Source organism: Carassius gibelio, chromosome B12 (assembly GCF_023724105.1).
Source record: "Carassius gibelio isolate Cgi1373 ecotype wild population from Czech Republic chromosome B12, carGib1.2-hapl.c, whole genome shotgun sequence".
Taxonomy (NCBI): Eukaryota; Metazoa; Chordata; class Actinopteri; order Cypriniformes; family Cyprinidae; genus Carassius; species Carassius gibelio.
In genome coordinates, this window is record NC_068407.1 from 1,494,233 (window position 1) to 1,518,436 (window position 24,204).

The 24,204-nt window shown below is 34.7% G+C and overlaps 1 protein-coding gene across 2 annotated transcripts in view; it reads left to right on the top strand.

Moving 5' to 3' along the window:
* The window catches only part of LOC127968801 (PH and SEC7 domain-containing protein 1), a 50,033-nt gene that overhangs the window by 17,646 nt on the left and 8,183 nt on the right, over positions 1-24,204 (top strand). Inside the window, exons 5-12 of one of the 2 annotated variants that reach the window (XM_052570142.1) lie at positions 37-483; positions 4,814-5,005; positions 6,209-6,289; positions 6,399-6,511; positions 6,598-6,656; positions 9,109-9,198; positions 15,180-15,223; positions 23,209-23,381. In XM_052570142.1, coding sequence (XP_052426102.1) covers positions 37-483; positions 4,814-5,005; positions 6,209-6,289; positions 6,399-6,511; positions 6,598-6,656; positions 9,109-9,198; positions 15,180-15,223; positions 23,209-23,381 — 1,199 coding nt within the window. Of the gene's footprint in view, positions 1-36; positions 484-2,878; positions 3,216-4,813; positions 5,006-6,208; positions 6,290-6,398; positions 6,512-6,597; positions 6,657-9,108; positions 9,199-15,179; positions 15,224-23,208; positions 23,382-24,204 lie in introns of those variants that run through there. The other variant, XM_052570143.1, reaches the window with a different exon arrangement.

Genomic DNA, 24,204 nt, shown 5'->3' on the forward strand with positions numbered 1-24,204 from the left:
TAGAATATCAGAAATAACAAGCATTTGTTTTTCTAGTCCTCAAGATCATGTCAGTAACAGCCTCCCAGCTCTAAAATCTCCCATCCTGGTCCGTGGTCCTCGCAGAAGGTCCGGAGACAGTTTGGACACGTTCAGCCGGCATTTTGAGAACATCATGGAGTCACACCGTGCCAAGGGCACCTCCTACAGCAGTCTGGACAGTCTCGACCATCTGACCTCTAGCACTCAAACGGTCCTGACCTTTGACCTCCCCACACTGACTCCACAGGTGCAGGGTCAGATCTACCAGAGCGCCCGGCAAATTGTGGAGCTCAGCTTTGCGCCATTGGCACACGTAGAGATTCCCAGCCTGTCAGAGTCGGTGCTGACGATAACCGGGGATACAGATGCCACACGGGCGCCATCCAGTGAACGTCTCAGCAGTGGGTCTGATGACCGCAGTGGACAAAGCTGGCAGAGCAACCCACCACTTTCACTGCCCAGGTTTGTGCAATGTTCATCACTAAAGTGAGCAGCTAGATGTTTTGGGTATAGGTTGTAGAAGGTCACCTGTGTAGTATGGAAGTATGCCATTCTAAGGGCTTGGCCCAATACTCAACACTTGCGGTTTTGCCAACTTGAGAGCAGGTGCATGCAACAGGAAGTAAATGCACAAGACTGTCCAAGGGCTTTAAAAAGCTAAAGCTCAGTGCCCTTAACACACATTAAATCCAGACTATTTCAAACACCGCTCAGGAGCAGTATGCAAGGCAAAGTTTATCCCATCATGCATCATGTTCTGGAAATAAATCTTGAAACTTTTTGCTGAGAGGTTTCCGAAACTTTCCCAGCACAAGGTACATATTAATAATAATTAGATATTACATTTAACTTGGTAGTAAAGCATAAAGTGTTGCACATTTTGTGCAAAGATATGTTTGTTTTATACAATATTTGCAGCTGCTTTTTGTCACTTGATTAAAAGCACCGCTATTGTTCAGTTGTGTTGTCTGTTACAGAGACTACTGAACAGACACAAGTTTATTTTAAAATGCAAAGTATTGAAAATCACAACAAAGCTCTGTAAATGCTTGCATTTTTAAAAGATAAAGTATTTGTGTACAGTGTTCAGAGTACAGTATAACTGGCCTACTAATATGTTGTTTGCAATGGCTCAGTTTGTCCAGCAGAGGGAGTATTCAAGCAACAATTTTTTTTAAAGTAAAAAATACTGCATTTTTGTTTACTTGAGTTTTGGTGAATTTTAAGTAAACAAGGTATGTTCAAGTTATATTTCAACTCATTATCATAAGAACATTTTGTGAGATTGATGTGGAGATTACCTGAGATGTAACCCCAACGATGGTCTAGGGTAACCATTTAAAAAATATAAAATAATTTGTAATATTTTATGCATTTTATTTATTATATAATATATACACATCCCATTTACAACTTGGTTTGACAGGCTAGGGATAAATTGCTTGAGGTGGATTCCAAGCAATATTTTCTTTTATTTCTCAAAGTGTAGCTAATTTACTGCATAATGATTCTGAATGACCTATTAGTCGGTTGGTTTAACCTTTTCCATCTGCTGTGAGTTTAGACAGGTGTGTGTGTGTGTGTGTGTGTGTGTGTGTGTGTGTGTGTGTGTGTGTGTGTGTGTGTGTGTGTGTGTGTGTGTGTGTGTGTGTGTGAAGGACAGGTGAAAGGCAAAGCCGATTGCTGGCAGAGAACAGAAGTTACTTCCGCATGTATGACGATGGAGACACTGAGAAACCCAGGAGGCTGGGAATAGTTTGAGGAATTAGATATATTTTCACAATCAGAGAAATGTTGCTACATAAATCCTTATATATAGGATGAATAATGTGATGTGTTCCATTTTTGTATTCAGTGTTTGTATAATAACATTTACAACAGGTGCTTTTTATATGTTATTTAGAGGCACAGTGCAGCACTGCACTGCAATATTACTCTCATCATGTAGTGTCTAAAATAAACCACTCGGTGGAGATAGTTATTCATAAGTGCTATATGCAAAGGTGTCACTTAGAAAATGAAGCATATTAGATTTAAAAGTATCACTATTGTAATTACCCGTATTGATTAAACCACACACATTTAATCAGAAAATATTGTTTAGAAAATCCTTATGTCCGATATGGATCAGGTGCAACCATTTAAGCAATAAAATTAAAACAACATAATGGATTTGCACTGGCCAGCCAACCTGTCAATCAAATCCTTAGTTGTCTTATAATGAGTGCTCATTTGTTATGCCAATTGTGTGTGTGTGTTGTTTGTTTGGCATGGCAAGAACAGTAGCAGCATTGTGGAGGTGCTTAGCCAAACGTGAAGCCCAGTCGCACAGAAAAACACAAGCACAACTTTTCTCTGTTTCTCTCTTTCGTTCTATGTTTTGACTTCGTACATAGGTAAGAGTGCAGAGAAAATAGTATAAGGTTAATCAAGTGGATTGTATGTGAATATACACTACCATTCTCCAAGTTTGGGACTGGCAAGTTTTTAAAAAATGAAGAATTTTATGTTCACCAATGCTGCATCATATTAGACAAAAAAATACAGTAAAAAAAAAAGTCAAATTTAGACTTACTGTAAATGCAGTGATTTAAGTTGACACTGATAAATAACTAGATTTTGTGTACAGTGCAAGAGAGGTAAATGTATTCTTTAACAGTGTGTATGTTATCAAATGACTCATTAATTACTTAGAGAATCATGAGAGAGAAAACAAGTGTTTTGTACATTTTAAAGTGCGTGTGAACGGAGGAGTGAGTTCAGGGAGAGACTGAGAGATGTTACATGCCACACTGAACCGAGAAGGTCATCAGAGCGTCAACAACATTCACCGAGAGAGAGAAAGCAGTGGCAAACTCATTGGGAAGGAAGTATCTGGCAGGATTGAAAGCTAAACCGTTTCAGGATGGATTGAAATTGCATGATCTTTGGAATGGAGAGAGAGAGAGATATTTAATGACCAAAAACAGATGAATTCAAACAGCAGCATTGGTCTCAGAGATGTCCTCAAACACTGCTCAGGTGGACTGTGAAAAGCTGAGCATTAATTCAAACATCGCTCAGGTTCAGAGAGTCACATCACAGAGGCGTTTTGGCAGAGATGGTCTGAGGAAAAGAGCCCACTCAGTGTTTTGCTGGCATTGTTCTGCGCTGAAGGAGAGGAGCGTCCTGACCCGCTGCCACACACTGTACAGGTAGAAACTGCTTGGACCGGATGCAGATCAGCACTGCATTGCTGTATTCATTTGTCATTGTCCTAATGAATGTAATATACAGCAGAAAAGGCGAGAATAATTGTTGTTATTGCTCAAAATGTGGTATTATAAAACTAAAAACAACCCAGAACACCTACAGTGACCTCATCGTCATAAAAATGGTTACAGTTAAGTTGTTTTTATTAATGCATTTTTTTTTCTTTGGGCCTTAGAAAACTATTTCTTCTAAATTCAGTGTTATTTTAGTTGCTATTATTACTATTATGGTTTTTGTCAATATCTTGAATTAGATTTTATTTTTTATTTTTTATTTTTTGTCATTATCTCAATTATATTTTTATTTTCAAATATGTGTATATAGTTTGAACTAAATTTCAGTTTTATTTTATTTATTTATTTTTTCTACTTCAACCATAAGTAAATGAAAATTATAAACAGGCTGAAATAAAATTTAATTTTTTTTTCAGTATTTTTATTTATTTTTTACAAAACAGTAATGAAAATGGTTTTAGATTTATATTCAGTTAACCGTAATAACCCAGATATGGAATAAATATTAATTTGCCGCGAAACATTTGTTTGTGTTTCACTTATTTCTGTGCATGGTTTTTATTTTTTTATCTTATTTGTAAATTTTTACTATGTAACATTTATTTCAAGTAATAATAATATGAAAAAAAAAACAATAATAAAACAAACAAACAATGGTTTTAGATTCAGTCAATGTTAGTAACCCAGATATGGAGTTAATACTAATTTACTGCGCTTGTCTCTTTAAGAATCGTTCCTGTGCTTCCAGACGTCTTTGTTTGAGTTTCACACATTTCTGTCCATGGTTTGTTTTTGGTGTGGATTTAGTGTGAGTCACTGATAAGAAGAGGTTAGATGAGGACCGCTGTCCCACGTACATTTTTAGAAACCAGAGGAAATCAGATCAATAGGGCGCAATAACAATTTAACCTGAATGGAAATGAATTCTTACCATAAATCTGTTTGTGGTTATTATTTAGCTTGGTAACCACGATTTATACCAAAATCCCATTATAGTTACATCAGTGTTACTAGAGCCAAATCACTATAATTTCATACATGATCACATTTAAACAATAGAATATTTCTGTCATTTAGTTTGAATGTATTTTGAAGGACATTTGTTTAACTATTTGTTTTTGGTCACTGCGTAATTCCCTGAATTTGTAATGACTTTATATTATTGAACATGTGGAAAAGCTCCCCATACATTTTAGTAAACTTGTATATATTATAATGGTTGTTGTGCTTCTTATAGGAAAGAGATGGTGCTTCCTAGTCTATGTCTGTTTTTGTCCTTTAAAAAAGCTAAAGTGGTGCAGTGGTTGTGTAATGTGCCGAGTGTTATGGTTTGAATGATTACCATTCAAATATATTTGCATGGTACTTAAATTTACCATGAAAAAACCACAACATTTGAGAAAATGTAGTTCAGGATTTGATTCATGTCTTTATAAAAAATAAAAATGCATGCTCCCCAGCTCGGCTTTCAGAGGTCATTACTGGCTTCATCACAGCAGAATGATCTTCTTTGTGTGTTTGTTCAGAGAGAAATCTCCTCGCTTTGCTGCCGACCCAGATTTGGATCAGGAGCTGAGTGAGCGTTTGGGTTTGGGCAGTAATGACACTCTCAGTAACGGTAACCGAGCTGATCTGGACTCTGCCAAACGTCTGGCCAAGCGCCTCTTCAAACTCGACGGCTTCAGGAAGTGCGATGTTGCACGTCATTTGAGTAAAAAGTGAGTAAATCCTTGTGCTATTTAGTATTGCTAGTCTTGTTACTTTATATTTGCGTCTGTGTGTGTGTGTGTGTGTGTGTGTATATATATGTGTGTGTTCCTGTAGCTCAAGTGGTAGAGCATTGCGTTGTCAAGGTTGGGGGTTCGATTCCCCGGGAACACATGATAGATAAAAATTGATAGCCTGAATGCACTGTAAGTCACTTTGGATAAAAGCGTCTGCTAAATGCATATAATAAAAATGTTAATGTTCATAATAGTTCACAGTGCATCAACTTGTGTTAACAGATAAAACTTTTGATTTTAAATATATTAGTAAATGTTAAGATTAATAAATAATGCATTTAAATATGTATTTTTATTGTTCCTTTACTAATGTAAACAAATTTAATATGGAAATGAATTATATAGTGTTTGTGTGCATACACAGATAATTAAGTTTTTCTTTTAATTTAGTTTACATTTTTGTTATTTTGGTATGTGCTTACTTCATTTTAGTTTTTTTGTATTTCTATTTAGGTTTAATATGTTTTGAATTCATTTTTAGTCATTTTTAATACACTTATTTCAGTCAGTTGACAAGGCAACATTTCAAATGTTCATTTAGGTTTTTCATTAAGATTTTGAAAAATATATAAAGTTTTAAATCTAAAATTTGTTATTTCAGTTTTTTCATTTAACAAAATTTAATTGTTTCAATTAACTATAGCAATAACACATCTTTTAATTTTCTTTGTGTATTCATGCATTTTATTTTATTACATTTATCTTTTGTGTCAGAAGCGGAGCAATTCATTACTTTTTTTTTTTTTTTTTTTTTTTTTTATACATTACTTTTTTGGGGGAATATCATGTGCTCCTGTATTGTTCAGAATAAAGCCAGGAACGTTAGAAAGTAAATGCAATCAGTTTTGATTTCCTGTTGACTTCTCTCTGACCTTGTGGTTTGTCCATCTCTGTGCCGCTGTTATATAAAGCTGGATTTCATGCAGCTTTTATTCTCTAGCTCTCCTTCTATTGCTCACAGCGTCTGTACTTTAAGAGCTCTTCTCTCTCTGACAGGTGCATCATGGGAATGTTCATCCAGCTGTGTATCTCTGACAGGCCTTGGTCGCGTCTGTCACCCTTCCTCCCGTGTCTCCCTCGCTTGTTCTTGCATTGTCATCCTCTCTGACTGTCTTTTCATATCTGACTCCTTTTTAGCAATGACTTCAGTCGCCTGGTGGCAGAGGAATATCTGCGCTACTTCAATTTTACTGAAATGACTTTGGACCAAGCACTAAGGTCAGCACATTAAATATGCAAATAAAAATGCAAAAAAAAGGGTTTCGATTTAATTTTCAATTGTTATGACATTTGCTCCTTATTGTGTGTGTTATTTTGTTTATTTCAGGGCATTTCTGCTAGAGTTTGCTCTGACGGGTGAGACGCAGGAGAGAGAGCGGATCTTAGCACACTTTTCCCGTCGATATGCGCAGTGCAATTCATCTCTCTCTCTATCTGAAGGTACAGCTCTGTCTCTGTATGTGTGCGTCACATGTTGAACAGACTGTACATGTGTGAATATGTATTTGTGTGGTTGTATCTCACAGACGGTGTCCACACGCTGACCTGTGCTCTTATGCTGCTCAACACAGACCTGCACGGCCACGTGAGTCAACTCTATCAAAATCAAAGTGAATAAATGTACACGAACTTGAATCCTCAACACAGGCAGATACAGGAGACACAATTCACTAATAATGGTAATTTAATGTACTTGTTTTCATTTTTATAGTTGTTTTTTTACATTCCTTTATTATTATTATTTATATATATATAAATAATATATTTATTTTTATTTATTTTTATATAATTTTTATTTTTTATTTAATTTTTTTTTATAGTGCCTCAACTTATTTCAGTTAGTTGTGAAGGGAATAGTTCTCATTTTTGTTTTGTTTGTTTTTCATGCAATTTATTAAAAAAAAATTACATTTAACTTATTTCAGCTAACTAATTTTAGTAATTAATCTTATTTTAGTTGTGAAGGCAATATTTCATTTATGTTTTTCATGTAATTTATATTAAGTTTATGCATTTCTCATATTATAGTACTTCAACTTAATCATACAGTATTTCAATAAGTTGTAAAGACAAAATTTTCATTTTATGTCTTTTAGTTTTCTCTTTAGCTTATGTTTTTTTTTTCGTTTTAGAAATTCTAGAACTTAAACTTATTTCAGTTTTTTTTTTCAGTTTCTAACTTTCAGTGTTTTTTTTTTTTTTTACATTTAGGTTTTACATCTTATATTTATTCGTATTATGATCTTTCATTTAATTCAAGCTTAAAACGAACCAAATAGTTATAGTATTAGTTTTAAGTTAACAATAGCAACCCAGCAGGAGATTCAAACCAGTATTGATTTCAGTACAGTTTACCATTAACATTGATGAGCTATAATATTTATTAAATCAATTATAAGTGTAGTTTTAAATTAAAAATGTCTGTAGAATTTGAGCATGTAAGCTTGTCACAATGCATTAAATTATGTAGTTTTCTATGCAAGGGGTCAATGATTTTTCGAGCAACAGTTTTTGATTTATGAAGTAAAATAAGCTGCTACTATGTTGCTGACTAAATCGATTGTCTAATTTTTAACATCACATCCCTGTGATAGTCGTAGTTCTTATATCACAACTTCATGTTTTTTAAGTGCTTCACAGATCATGTTCGACGTGTGCAATTTACGTTATAGAACAAAACATAAAACTCTGTTATCGTCTAATCTAAAAACCTAGTTGAAATACTCAAGGGATCCTGTAGCAAATTATCCCTTCCGGCTTGGCCTACAATTGATATCAACAGCTCTATATGCTCAGAAATACTGTTGCAAACATTAATTCTGACTTGAATCTCGGTTTGTAAGAACAAAATAAACAATAAAAGAAAGAGAAATCCCAGAAAAGCTCTTAATGTAACTCTGTGGAGTGCAAGTGTTGTGTTTAACCCCTTCAGCACTGGAAGAGGCAGAGATGTCTGGAGGGATCTGTGGTCTGTGATCACTGCTGATGTGTGTCTGCTGGCAGGATATTTAGCGTGGCTCCTGTGCTTTTGTTAAAGCGAACACATGACGCCTGTTATAGGCCAGACTCGCTGTCGCCATGGTAACAGGTTTCTGGTCCTGATGAGAGCCGTGTGCTCTGATGAAACGCCTCAGTCCACAATATCAGATGATGTATTCCAGAGCTCTCTGCAGCTCCAGACATTCATAAATTCATGCTCGCGCAGCTGAAATGTAGGACACCTCATGCTGACTTTCAGAGGCGAAAAATGCCCCACTCTGACATCTCATCTGAAAATGTGCAATAACTTACAAACTTATACACTCTTTGAGCACATTTTAATGCATCAGAAGCCAAATCTGGTGATGAAATGTCCTGGAAATATTTTATAACAAGAATTGGTATAACAATTTTGGTTTCCATCACTAAAATTAGGTTTATGTTAAGGTCCATTTCTTTCTTTTTTTTGCCTGCATTATGGTATTGTCTTCATGACTAAAAAGCACATTTTATGCCAATTTAGTATTGACAAAATGTAAAGAAAATCATCCTGTATAGTTTTAGATTTTTTACAAATACATTTTACAAAATAATAAATACTAATAGATAGATATATAGAAAGTCTAGCTTCAATTTTATTTTAGTTTGGTCATTTTAGTATTTTAAACATTGTTTTTGCAAATTAAAAAATATTAATATTAAAATATTTTTTTTTTTTTATAATTTTTTTTAAAGTTTTTTTTTATATTATGTGAGTGTATTTATTAATATTTTATTGTTATTATTGTTGTTGCTTTATAGAAGTAAGAATATTGTTCACACTACAGTGGAAATACAAAAAATTGGATTAATTGCATTTTTAATGTCACGTGTCTTATAAACAATGTCACAATGCTGTGTGTGTGTGTGTGTGTGTGTGTGTGAATACAAATGTCTTTTTCTTTTTTCTTGCTGTGTGATTTAAATGTGTAAAGTCAGTGAGAATGCTGTTTATTTCTGTGTTATTGCACAGATGAATGAGGACTATTAACTGGTGTGTTGGTGTTTTCTGTTGGCAGAATGTTGGCAAGCGAATGTCCTGCGCTCAGTTCATCGGGAATCTGGAAGGACTGAACAGCGGACATGACTTTCCTAAAGAACTCCTTAAGGTACTGTATATTTCATAAATATTCCTTACTAAAGCTGCATAGTGAAACCGTATTGTTTGCATGATTGTAAATTATCCACAGAGAAGATCTGCATGTCAATAGACCATCTTTAGGAGATGATTTGAGATGTTCAGCAGGGGTGTTGTTCGTACCTGTGTGTGGTCATGTGACCGCTGTGCTATTATAGCGTTCAGCGCTGCTGTGTGTGATTGGAAGCAGGAGAGATCTGTGTCCCGGTGGGAAGCGGTGACTCTTTAGTAGGTCATTTATTGGTTTATATTATTAGATTAGTGCTGTAATGTCATTGGTAGGAAACGGGGATGTTTTGCTTCCATTCATTAACCCTGCAGGCACATTCTCAACTAATCAGATGAGTTCTTGAGTTAATACTAATGAGCTAAATCAGGTTTCGATTCATTTCAGGACAGAGACAGCTGCTCCGTGTGTTTAATCTGACAGATGTTTTTCTCAAGCTCCTTCAGGTCTTTAACTATAACTTTAACTTTATCTATTTTTTTATAGAAAAACAGACAAACAAGAGTAAGAATATTTTTGCATTAGTGGGCTACTGGGAAGGGGATGTTAAATGTGCGTAAGTGTCATGAAAATAAGCTCATAATGCAAAAATTAAAACTGTATTAAGTTAGATGTTATGTTTTATATATAATTTTATTTTAACGTTTTTCAGTAGTGCAGTAGCATTTGAATTAAAATCCTAATACATTTTTAAAATTTTAAATTTTAAGTGGACAATTATGATTTTTTTAATGGTTTTAATTAATTCTAAATAACTTTTGATAGTTGGCATGGTCATAATAAATATAATGTAAAAAATCTAATTGCATTTTAATCGTGTCATGCTGGGTTTATATTTTACATAGGAAGTGGAAAGTCAAGTTGAAAGCATTGCATTGTGGGATACTTTTTGTGCATTTTGCACATTCCATGCAGAATTTTTAATTTTTTAAATGCACATTAAATGCACTGCATAATACAGTCATAGACAGATAATCGTGATTGTATGCTACTCTGAATGTAGCAAATCATGTTTTTGTTGTTAGTTCAGTCTGGTTTGCACCGACCCGTCCTTCAATACTGGCCTCTTTGTAAAACCGCATCGCATTGTGACTGGAAAAAGGCAGAGACAATCCTGTTTTCCATGGCATGAATCCTTTGACATCTCTGTGCTCTGTTAAAGCCGCAGCAGTGAGCTTTATCTGAGGAGCTGCTTGTGTTTCAGTCCTTCATCTTGTTGATGAAAACACTGACTCTCGCTGGGACAGAAACCGTCTGAAGAGCGATAGACGAAGAGAGGGAGAGCCGATGGAGATCAGTCTGTGTTCATGCTGTTCACGCCAAGTGTTTTAAATCAGGCTCTATAAAGCTTTTTATGACGACCTCTCTTTCTTTTCTTCCCCTTTGGCGATCCTTTTCTCTGTCCCTCGCAACATGAGTCCTTTCACTCCTGCCTCCTACTCGTTCTGGTTCTCTAATTTATACTCAACAGCTTACATAAGCACATTTCACTCACACATTGTCATTTAAAGCAAAGCTGATATTGTGTGGTGCTAATTATTGGACGAACAGGGTTATTGTTTAATTGTTTAAAGCATGTTAATTTATGCACTCAGTTCTTGGTCATGGCTCCTTTAGCACAAACTCCAGCATCAGTGAGGAGTGGCATGAAGCGAGTCTTCAGCTCGGATCCACTGTTTCTCATCATTTTCATGTAAATATACCTCAAATGCAAAGATGTGCTGGGTGAAAGACGATGCATTTGTGCTTGTCTCTCACACGTGGGTTGCTTGTGGGCTTTTGCACACACTAGTGGAGTGCTTGAAGTGCGTCGTCGTCATTGAGACTGAGGGGAGGACCAATGCTGTGGCACTGATGGGGTGGTCACAGGCTGACGGCTTCCCATTTTACTGAGGAGATAATGACACACGGGGGGAACAATTAGCTCTCTGCTGTTGAGCAAACTCCCTCAACTCAGACGGAGCGGCTCATCGCTTTGTAAAAATGCAGATCACTTTTGCCCAAGATATATTTTCGAATATGTTACAGTATGATGAATAATAAATGAGGCAAATTTAAATGTATCAGCAGTTCAAATGCAAGTGTAGCAGTTTAAGAGCCGAAGACATCATTGTAAATCAAAATATATCCTTAAAATATTTAACGTTATTAGATGAGATTTGGATATTTTTTTTATTATTTGTATGACTTAATTCACTATGAATTAACTAGAATTATTTCAAATAAAATGGGTTGAAAATGTTTAATTTTAAAACCATACACATTAGCAGTAAATATTTACAGCAAAATAATAATAAATGATTAAACTAATTAGGCTGTAAATCGAATAAAATCTGTTAAGAAAGTCATTGTATTTTACCCCAAATTAAAAGAAAAGAAAAACATTGCCTTTATTGTAATGTGAAAAAATAAATATAAATTATTATTTATATGTAATTTCATTTTTTTTTCTTGATTATGGTGAGAGATAGGAGCTGGGTTTGGTTTAATGAGCTTCACCCTCATCTCAACTCAATTTTTTTTTTATTTTTATAAACTGTATTTTTATAGACTATTTTCCAGCCACACTTGTAGTTTTATGTTGTTCTTTGTGTTCATCTCTCTCCCATAATAATTCCATGTCCTCTCTCTCTGTCCCACGTCTGGGCACAAGTGCTGAATGATAATCAGCATTCAAAGCGAAGCAAGCCATGTGTGTGTGTGTGTGTGTGTGTGTGTGTGTGTGAGGGAGCTGGATTGCTGTGATTGGCTGCCTGAAACCTGAAAGAGAGAGAGAGCGAGCGAGCTAGCAGCCTCCTCGAGTCTCTCCGTGATAGAGACTTTCCATCTGCAGAGCCTGAAAGATAAAAGAGAGAGCGACAAAGACGGCTCAGGACGACGACAGGAAGTGGACATATTCTGATCTATGGTCCATGGACACGTATCTTTGACTCAGGAGACCGCATCCACACGCACTTCCTAAAAAATCCTTCAGACCTATCATGGATCCCTGATGGATTGATGGATAAACGGATGCAAAGGGAATGATGCACATCTTCTGAAAGCGCTTGGTCTTTCCAAGAAAGAAAATCAGCTGAAGCTCAGAATCAACAGGCTCCCCTCTGTCTTTTGTGATTGATTTTTATTTGTATTTTTTGCGTGCTGAATTTGTCTCCTGGTTTGGGCCGATGCAGGTGTCTTTTGTCAGAGTCCGAGCGTCTTGTGTGTTTCATGCTTTCTCCTGGTTTCCGTTTGGCTCGTTCCATCTGTCAGATCCCGGCTGTTCTTTCACACTTCTGAAAGCTTTACTTGCCATCTGTGGCATCACTGTGTGTGTGTGTGTGTGTGTGTGTGTGTGTTTGGCTGCTCACTGGTTGCAATGTTTAGCTTGTAGAAGTTGGTGTTTGTCATCGACTGTTACATGTGTTCAGAGTACACAAGGGAAATATCATACATTTCTGGATCGCTGTCCTTTTTATTTTGCTCTGAATTACTTGATTCATCTCACAAGTGTGATGTGTAATTGTCAAACAGATGGTTGCAGACCCTTGTTGCGTCGCCAGACATGTTTCATATCGCTTTCATGTTAAAGATTAAAAATTAAGACTACTGTCTCCAACCAAATGTAGTTTTAAGTGTTCGCAAAGACTACAAATCTGTTCTAGACTTACAAACTTGATTAACATTTTTTTTAAAAAGACCTTTAATACTTGGATTTTCCTTCGTTTTTAAAACCGATTTTCTTGTTTTTGTTTTGTTTTTAGAGTTACCTCATCTGTTAACAGAGGAATCCATGTTGGTTTTTTCATGTTTCTTGGTTTGAAGATTCAAATTTATCCATTTGGCAGATTCTTAACCCAAAGAGATTCACTAAAATCAGTTCTTGCATTATCTGGGAATCGAACCCATGACCTACAGGAAAGCTCTTAAGCTTTTTTAGTTGAACATTTGATGCTAAACATTGGAGTGGACTCATCTGAAGAACCAAACCCCGACTGGAGTTGATTATTTCCCATAGTGCACCACAGCCTCAAACATGATTGGAGTGAACAGTCTGCACTCGGCCGGGCGCTTGCGCTCCCGCTCTCTCTGCTCGGTTCGATACGGGCGAGATTTCCGTATGATGGACCCGTTCCGTTACCCACGAACACCCAGATCCCGATCGCTCAAACCTATGGCGTTTCCGGACTTCATGGGAAAAGCTCAAGATGGACAGAACCACCCTCAGGCTCGCAAGAGGAAGAGGGTAACCTTGTCTCTTTCCATCACTCACCTGCTCATCTGTACTTGTCTGCTGCCCAAAAAGTCCAAAAAAAATGTCATGGATGGACCGTGTAGTCACTTCTAATCAGATAAAGTTTTGATTTTGTCTTTTTAAACACCATGCACTTTTAAAAACAAGTGTTTTATTGATATTAATGGCTCCATAATGGAACCTTTAACCTAGTGGACATTGCTGCAGAATCCTTCCTGTTGCAATGCTTTTTTTTTTTCTAAGAGTGCATCAAACTGTAGTGTACTTTTAGGAGTGCAGTAGCTTATAGATTGCCTTCAAGCTTATAGACCTGAACTAAAACAAAAAGCAACTTCCTATCTCTAGCTGAATTGGTTTTGTTTGAAATGAGCATTGGTGGGGAGATGCTGTTTTTTGCCCTGAGGGACAGAGAGGGTAAATTTGCTCTCTGTTGCTGCCGAATTTCTAGTACATACTGAGATTATTAGCTGTTCATGCTGAGCTTTCTTTTTTTTTTTCTAGATGAAAGGACGTGTGGAGGGAATAATATGCTTATTAAAGTCCTTCTCTCATGCATATTTAGTTTTGCATCTGAATAAGGGCTTCTATTGCTTTTATATGCATCTTATGATGATCTCCATCCAAATCATGCAGCTATAGGCACAGTCTTTGGGGAATCAGTGCAGATTATTAAATTGCAAACCCAGGATTCCACTGTGACACAGGTGTTTGACGACTGACGTCCACACAGACTCGTCATTTACACCAATGATGTGTCAATTAAGTGCTAATGATCTGAGGAGACTAACAGCCATCTGTGATCCTTTTTTTTTTTTTTTTTTTTCTGTTTTATTAAAAGAGCAGGTATTTTATTTGTATTTTTTATTTGAATTTTTTTTTTTTTTTTTTTTTTTTTTTTTAAATGTTCTTATTTACAAAATATTTATCTTTTTATAATTTCTTATGTTATATTTCTATATTATAATCATACATTTTTAATGATTTGGCTTATCTTCATTATGTACTGCCATTTAGAAACAAGTACAAAAACCGACACTTCTATCTCATGTACATTTATGGTTGGAAAAGGTTTGGATTATTGCTTGTGGAGTTAAACTGATGCTTCACTGATTGTTATGTATTTATGTCCAGAATGGCATATACTTGTGTAGACAGTGTGGCTTTAACTAAATCAGATGTTTATTTTGAAGTGATCTGTCACAGTCTGATTATGTACCGTATTTTCCGGACTATAAGTCGCACTTTTTTTTCATAGTTTGGCTGGTCCTGCGACTTAGTCAGGTGCGACTTATTTATCAAAATTATTTTGACATGAAATGAGAGAAATGAACCAAGAGAAAACATTACCATCTCCAGCCACGAGAGGGCGCTGTAGTCTACACTGAGCAGCATAGAGCGCCCTCTCGTGGCTGGAGACGGTAATGTTTTCTTTTGATTCTTGGTTCTAATAAATGCGACTTATAGTCCAGTGCGACTTTTATATGTTTTTTTCCTCATAATGACCTATTTTTGGACTGATTCGATTTATACTCAGGTGCGACTTATAGTCCGAAAAATACGGTAAATATGATGCAACTCCTACGAAAGTCTGTGAAGCCAAACACATCCATTTACAGCTCAGGTGTGACTTTACTGACTGTTGTCTCTCTCTCTCTCTCTCTCTCTCTCTCTCTCTCTCTTTTTCTCCCCCCCCCCCCCCCCCCCTCCACAGGCCCTGTACAACTCTATTAAAAATGAAAAGCTGCAGTGGACAATGTAAGTGTGATTTTTTTTCTTCCTGTTTTAATTGTGCAGTTTTGTTTTTCTCTCTAGTTTTATTTTTACATCGGCTTAAACTAAATCAAATGAGATACGTTGCCTTGGAATGAAATGTGAAATAAATTAAGTTTTCAACGTTTTGTGTAACTTAAAGTTAATTTAAAAGTATTATTCTTTATTTATTTATTTATTTATTTATGTATATTTGTTACGTGCAGTTTAGTTACGTTCAGTGTATATCAGACGTTTTGCAGATTTTATCATCTAGCTAGACAAAATTGCACGTTCAGTCACTTGGAAAGTAATTTCTTTGTTTAATAGCGATGCTTTACAACTGTAATAATAATGAAATAACCGCCACAGTAAATTTTCTTAAGGATGAAGGATATGAGTGATGTCATGGGGAGGAAATGGCATAAATAGTGAAAGGAAAGCAGTTTTCAGTGTCCGAGGCATTGCATCTGTGTGTTGTTTTGCTAGAAACAATAGTGTGTGAGGGCTGCCTATTCTCTCTCTATATCCACACACACACACACACACACACACACCAATTAAAGACCCTGGCTTTCTGAGTGCTGTTGCTATGGTTACGGCTCCATGGATACCGCTGCATAGTTACGGCTAGGCTGCGTTTCATCGATATGTATTCACCCGCTCGCTCTCTCACCGTGCACTTACCTCATTCTCATGTTCAACACTCATCCGCGCGCCCACACACACCCCAGCGCTCTTTAAAGGGTCCCGCTCTCATCCTGAGCAGAGGTGAACCCACAGACTCCTACTGCATCTCCCAAAATAGCCTCATCTGTCCCCCCCTGAGCTCATGAACAAGAGCACAGTGGAGAAACGCCGACCCGTCCGTATCCAGCTGCTCAAACTTAGATCTGGGATCTTGCTTTTATGCTTCTGTAGCAATATCAGGATGTGAATTCTGCTGATTTTAATGAGGCACAGAGGAAGCGTTGTCTAGCCAGCTGACGAACTCAGAGGTTTCGTCAAAATTATGGGAATGACTTGCATGCATTTGATAGAATGAGTTCAAAAAGACAAACAGATCTGTATGTTTTGCATTGGATTGCTGGAATACTTCATTCGTAGTTGGTCTATCATGAGTTAGAGCAGTAAAATATTTTTATATCTCTTTGTTAAACTTAAGTTTTTTCATATAAGTGCTATTAAATTCAACCTACCCTAATAAAAGGTCATTTTGATCACATATCCATGACCTTCCATTCAGAAGTTTGGGGTTGGTAAGATTTTATGTTTTTGAAAGCAGTCTCTTCTGCTCACCAAAGCTGCATTTGATTAAAAATTCAGTAAAACAGTAAAAATGTTAAATATTATTACAATTTAAAAATGCTGTTTTTTGTTTGAGTATAATCTAAAATATAATTTATTTCTGTGATGCAATGTTGAATTTTCAGCATAATTTCTCTAGCCTTCAGTGTCACATGAGCCTTCAGAAATCATTCTAATATTAGAAACATTCCTGATTATTATCATTGTTGAAAACAGTTGTGGAAATTGATACATTTTATTTTTCAAGATTCTTTGATGAATAGAAAATTCAAAAGAACAGCATTTATTTGAAATAGGAAATATTTTGTATTATTTTTTTTCGTATTAACTTTGTTTTACTGTCATTTGTGATCAATTTAATGCATTCTTTATTAACTTAATAATTATAAACAAATTTCTGAACAGTAGTGCTAATGATTTTAGTAAAAATGTTGGCAGGGCAAGTAAAAATCTGCCTCACTGGCCTGAGTGAACCCTGCTGTTTGTCAGCCAGGAGTGTTAATGAATTGCTAATCTCACGCACATATTAATCACAATGTCACAATAATCAATAATCAAGTCATTTTACCACGTCTGAGAGAGAGAAAACGAAGAGAGACTGGGACAGAGAGACCGATTCTAGAGGAAAGGAAAGATCTGTATTGATGGAGGTGCAGGAATTGAGCAGTTTACAGTCAGTAAAGAAAAAAAAGACAGTAGACATACGCAAGTGTTCAGATCCATTGCTATCTGCTGCGGAGCTCATGCACTTACTGTTAAATACAAAGAATGCAACGCTGAAAAACAGAGAGATGGTGTGTGTGTGTGTCATGAGACACACTGTTTTCCCAGCATGCCGCTCTCTGAATCTAATCATTCTGCCCTTTTCCTGATTACATGCTTCACCCTGCTGTCTGTTCCCTTCCTCTGCTTCAGCTCTGTTTCTGTCTTCTAGATCTGGACGATAAATCAAGTTTTTATTCATTTTTTATGTGTGACATTGAGAATGTTGCAACAGAGATCTTTTATATTTACATTTAATCATTCGGCAGATTCTTTTATCCAAAGTGGCTTATAAATGAGGACAACAGAAGCAATCAAAACCGACAAAAGAGCAAGTCGCAGTATATGTTTTTTTTATAATAAATAATTTTTTAAAAAGTATCAAACGTGTCAAAAGAATAGAAAAAGAACAGAATGGTGTTAAATGTAAGTTTTTATTAAAAAAAAGAAAATAAATATATAGAAGAGTAAAAGAAAAGTGAATGCTAGTGTTAAATCGGTGTCACTGATTTAATTCTCTTTAGAACATTGCATCAGTTCAAACTCTGTTACAATAATTCTATTCAAATTTTGACACTTTCAGAACTGTTCATGAAGACTTTGACACTTTTCAAACGTCACAATATAATTGTTTCAGACTAGTGTTACAATTAGTGTTCCAGTTACAAATGTTACCATTTTAAAATGGTAGAATATTAAATTGTTAGAATAACCTGTTGATACGCATTATCCTTGATCTTGTTGTCACTTTGTTAACTCTGCCATTCAAAAGTTTGGGGCCTGCAATATTTTTTAAATTAATTTGCTCTCAGTAATGTTGCGTTTCTTGTTCAAAAATAATTTTTAAAAACTGTAATAATGTGAAATATTTTTGGAATATTTGAATACATTGTAAAATGTAATCTATTCCTGTGATGCTCCGCTGTATTTTCATCATCATTACTCCAGTCTTCAGTGTCACATGATCTTCACAAATCATTCTGATTTGCTGCTCAAGAAACAGTTTTGATTATTATCAATGTTGAAAACCATTCTGCTGTTTGATATATTTGTTAAAACCTTGGTACCTTGTTTTTTAAGCAGGACTGTCTAAATATAAAGTTCGAAAGAACAGCATTTACTTGAAACACATTTTTAAGAGCATTTAAAATACCTTTATTGCCTTGTCTGATGAATTAAATGCATCTTTGATTTAAAAGTATCAATTTATTTAAAGAAAATCTTACTGACCCCAGACTATCGAAAGGAAGTGTACATTTAAATAAAGATAATAAAATAAGGTGCCATAAATTAAAATTTGATCATCAATCTTATTCTTCATTCCAGTTATTACCAAGTTTGTCACTTTGACTCTAATTGGTTGCAAATGGATATTTGGTTGAAATGAAATAAGTAAACAAAAGCATAAATTATCCAGATTTGATATGTACAGTATATTGCATTAGAAAACATGCAGTAATATCAAGCGGTGTTGTGTGTGATGTGAGGATCTGATCTGATCTGGAGTCAGTCGTGTGATTAAGTGTCATGTGTTTCATCCTTCATCAGCGTCTCGTGAGCAGCATCAGTCCTGCTGGAGTGGCTCGGGCTAAATTTATTCTTAAGCTTGTGTTCTTTTCTCCATCAGTCCTCCGACCATCTCTCTCTCTCTCTCTCTCTCGCTCTCTCTCTCTCTCTCGCTCTCGCTCTCTCTCTCTTTTGTTCCCACAGTTACCAGGCAACAGGCTTGATGTTTTACGCACATGCTCAGTGTGAGAGGGATTGACCGATGTTTTTCACCCATTTTAGAGCAGCGCACACACAATGCGTCTGCTTTTCACATCATTTGTTTCTTCTTGTGTCAACTGCATGCTGTGTATGAATGCAGTGTTGTCGTGTAATCAGTTAGTGATAATATCCCAAAATGGATCAAGAAGGCCATTCTGACATTTGAGAGATTCAGAACTGGAATAGATTTAGATATTAAACAGATTTTATATTTGACTTTTATATATTTTTCTATATTTGAGTAAATGTGGATGGATTTTTATATCACCACCATAATACTAATATACTATTATAGTTTTGATTAATGTTGTTTTATTTATTTTTTCTTGTTATTGGTTTAGTTGGCTTTTTTTGTTTGTTTTTTTTTTTTTTTTTAACTTTTTAAAAATATGTCTATATGTTTTTGAATATTTTTTACAATTTATTTCAGTGTTCTTATTTTAGAACTTTAACTTAAAATGAAAATGAGAAATGTTATAAAGCTCCCACTTCTGAAAACTAGAAAATGTTTACATCAGTCATGAAACATTTAAACTGATTTATTTATTTATTTATAGTTTAATTTATAAATGAAATGTATTTATTTATTTACAGGTTAATTTATCAAATATATATTTTTTACTGGGAAAAAAAAACGAAAGCAAAATTACTAAAAACATATATCCTTGTAATACAAATAATTACTAATTAATATTATTTACATTTCTGAAATAATTGAATTTATTTATTTTACTTTTACAAATTTATTTATTGAAAATTTATGATAAATAAATAAATAAAAAATAACAAAAATCTCTGAACAAGGCCTGGATATTATGTTGACCATAATATACAGTATGTATTTCTGGACAGAATTTTTGAATACATTTAATTTTTTTGTTGACAGAAAATTCTGAAATGTATCTGGACTTAAAAAAAGTAAAAGCATGTTTGTTATTTACAAAAAAACTTCATAAAATAGTTCAGCAAATGTAAAACCATATGGTAGAGCTTTAGGTCTTCTAGATCAAAATATAAAAGATAAATCCCCTTTAGATGTCTATTAATAAGAATTAAGTACAAAAAATGTTAACTGGTTAAACGGTAGCATTATTTATAACTTTTATTTAGTGTATTTTGTAGCGATGTGGGTTTGAGGAAGAAACTGTCTTGTTGTGCTGATGCCGGCTGGGAAAGCTGCTGGTTTTTTGGAGGTGATCTGAAGGTTTTGGGCTCTTTGTGGCGCCGTGTCTCGTGATTTCCTTGCAGTTGGCTTCTTTGCAGAGACTCGTCGAGCGTCTCTCCCCTGAGAAACATCACGTGGACGGGACGCAGTGTGATGCGTGTCCTTTCTCTGAGAAAGACAGCATTAAAGAGGTCTCTTCAGCGACCGCAGACAATCGATGTGTGTGTCCAGGAGAAATATTACACCTCAGAGTGTGCAGAATGTGGCGAGAGACCTCGTAAAACAGCCGAGAAAGACAGAACATTCACACATCCACACTCCGGCTTCAAAGCGCTCGTCCGAGACCGTTTCTGAGTACATCAGTGCCAAGGTGATTATAGTGAACTAAAATTAGTTAAATAAACTTTAATTTATATAAAATAAAAAAAACTATATTTTAATATTTATAACATTTTAGTAAAGCTAAAACCGAAAAAAAAATAAAATAAATAAAACTGGAAAAAATTAAATGATAAAACGGTACAAAAATACTAAAACTTTAAATAAAATGAAAATGAACTATAAAAAGAAATCATTCAAAATATAAAACTATAATAGTACCTTAATAATACTATAAAATAAAACTGATTAAACATCAAAAAACACTTATTTTTGTTTTTATTATTTTGTATCTGTCTAAAGTAGATTTTAGTGTCATTTTATATATTATGTATTAATATTTTGAATTCATTTTATTTGGAATTTTCAATTCAATTATATATTTGCAATTAGCAATTTTAAATTTTTGTCATTTGTATTATTTTTAAAATGCCTTTTTATAGTTTTTGTATTATTTTTAACTTACATTTTAGTGAAGTAAAATGCTGAGTTTTTAAGAAGAGCTAAAACTTTTATCACTGTTTATTATATTAATTTCCTTTTAGTAAAACAAAATTTATCACAAAAAAAAAATCTATTTTATTTCAATTAACAAAAATATTTTTCACGTTTAAGGACCAATGAACTGTAATCACCCTACTTTTAAATGTACTAGAAATGTTAGTCAAGGTTTCTTGCACTAAAAGTATTTTTATTATTCTATTTCCACCTGTTTTTTGCAACCGTTCTTACAAGACTTTCTTCTAGATATAAATGACATGTTTTTATTTGGCTCATTCATCTGTCTTTATCATGCATCATACTGAATATGCCTTGATGTGTAAATGCTTGCTACCATACATTAAGTGGCATGTGTACCACAATTTGCTTCCATAATTTCCAAAGAAAAAGGATGTTTAACCAAAAAGTACGGTGCATGGGACCTGATTTTTTTATTTTATTTAATTTTTTATCTACAATTGACTTGAATGTGTTCAAGGTTGGGGAAAGGATGTTTAAACGAGCCTATATATAGTACATCGAACACTTCAGTTTCCAAAAATACAAGGATAATTAGATTGTTCACGGTTTGACTGCTTTGAAACACCCATCCATTTAACCTGCGGTTGTCTCGCAGTGGCTTGAAGAGTTCGGCCCGAGCGATCGAGTCTTGATTTGATTTCTGCGGTGGCAGATGTGAGAGAGAGAGAAGCCCGCTGGGAAGAGCACTTTACTTCAACACACACTCGATCGATAGCGTCTCCTGCACTCGGGGGGTTATGATCGGCGGGAGTGAAAACTGTCGGGAAAAGACTTTTATTCATTCCCACAGGTGGGACATGCAGCGAGAGAGCCCCCAAATATCACAGCGAGCTCTGAATCCTGCCTCCTGTAGTCCTTAAACTCGCTGGATTTCTCCACACATAAAGAACTCTGTCCATTTCCAAACACCAATGCTTTCTAAACAGTGTTTTTGGTCAAAATATCTAGAAAAGAGGTAAAGCCAATGAACTGTTTCAGAATTCTACATGATTTAAGATCCATTCATGTCTGTGATAACAACAGTGCAGGATGATGATGATTATGCAATTACGTGTTTAATATTTAGTGTTGATTATTGGAACAGACCCGTAACACTAAGTGTAGTAAAATAAGTGAAACTAAAACTGAAATAAAAATTAATTAAAACTAGTTTAAATATTGACGTAAAAAAAAAAAAAACTGACAAAAAACTACACATTTTAAATTAAAATAAAAAATAATAAAACTAAATAAAAATATTAAAAACTATAACTATATATAATATCTAACTTATACTAAAATAAGTACTCTTATTTATTTTATTTACATCTAACCTATTTTTACTATCATTAATATAGCCTACTGTAGTTGTATTAATAATTTGAATGTAATTTGTTGTTTTATCATTTTTGTTATTAATGTTTTAAGTCTTTGTGAATTCTATATAATAATTTATTTATTTAGGTTTGAATTTCAAATGTTAGTTTTTAATAAAAGCTATATTTTTATCATATTGTATTAGGTTTCTTTTAGTTATAGTAAAATTAAATGTCAATTTAAATCTTTGAAAATAATATTTAAAATAATAAAACTTTATTTTAGATTGATGGCATTTCAGAATAGGCTTTCAAAGCTTTTGCACAAATAATCTAGGAAATTAATTGAAAACCAAAGGAACAGTTTCAGAATTTGTCTTCTGCAAGATTTGAAAGCTCGTGCCTTTTACACCAAGAGTATAGAATTAATTATGCAATAGTCTTTAATATTTAGTGTTTATTATTAGAACAAACCCTTCAAACTAAGTGTATGCAATATTATTAGAAACTAAAGAGAAAACATGAATTCAATTGAGTTCTTGCACAGTAAACATTCTTTGGAATATGATTTCCAAGCAAATACTATTTTGGTCCTTCTACTTTTATATGCTATGTATTACTTTACTATTTCACAATTAATTCCAAGCAATTTCTCAGTGAAAGTGGTTCCTCAAATTATTTATATTCCATCTACAGTAAAATTGCAATGATGTCATATCACGGTTTCAAATTGCTCTTTTATGCACTTGCTCTCAGTTACTGTAGTAGCTCACTTCTGCGTTCTCTTCCCTCAGCGATGAAGAGGAGCTGCGGAAGTCGTTCTCGGAGCTGGGCGAGCAGCGAGGAGAGTCCAACTCCAGAGGAGTGAAGCAGACGGACAGCGACTTCACTCCTCCGTCCGGAGCGCTGCTCTACAAAACCGGTTTCCTGGTGAGGAAGGTCCACGCAGACTGTGACGGGAAGAGAAGTGAGTGTTAAAATAGACATCATCATCTCACATCCCTAAACCAGCAGTGTGGACTCCTCATTTCCACACATTCACAAAGAGTCATCAAATGTAGAAATGCATGTTTGAAGTGTCTTTTACTTCTGATGATATTGTTTCTTTTCCGTTTTAGTTTATAATGATCTATTTCTATTTTGAAAATGAAATCTGATTTCTATATGTGACCTTGGGCCACAAAACCAGTCATAAGTGTCAATTTTGTGAAACTCAGATTGATGCATCTGAAAGCTGAATAAATAATCTTTCCATTGATGTATGGTTTGTTAGTATGTGACAATGTTTGGCCGAGATGCATCTAAATCTGGAATCTGATGGTGCAAGAAAAAAAAATGCCTTTAATGTTTTCCAAATTAGGTTCTTAGCAATGTATATTACTAATCCAAAATTAAGTTTTGATATATTTATGGTAGGGAATTTACAAAATATCTTCATGGAACATGATCTTTACTTAATAACCTAATGATTTTTGGCATAAAAGAAAAAAATCTATAATTTTGACTCCTACAATGTATTGTTGGATATTGTTACAAATATACCGTATTTTTCGGACTATAAGTTGCACCTGAGTATAAGTCGCATCAGTCCAAAAATAGGTCATGATGAGGAAAAACATATATAAGTCGCACTGGACTATAAGTCGCATTTATTTAGAACCAAGAACCAAGAGAAAACATTACCGTCTCCAGCCACGAGAGGGCGCTCTATGTTTTCAGTGTAGACTACAGCGCCCTCTCGCGGCTGGAGACGGTAATGTTTTCTTTTGGTTCTTGGCTCTTAGTTCATT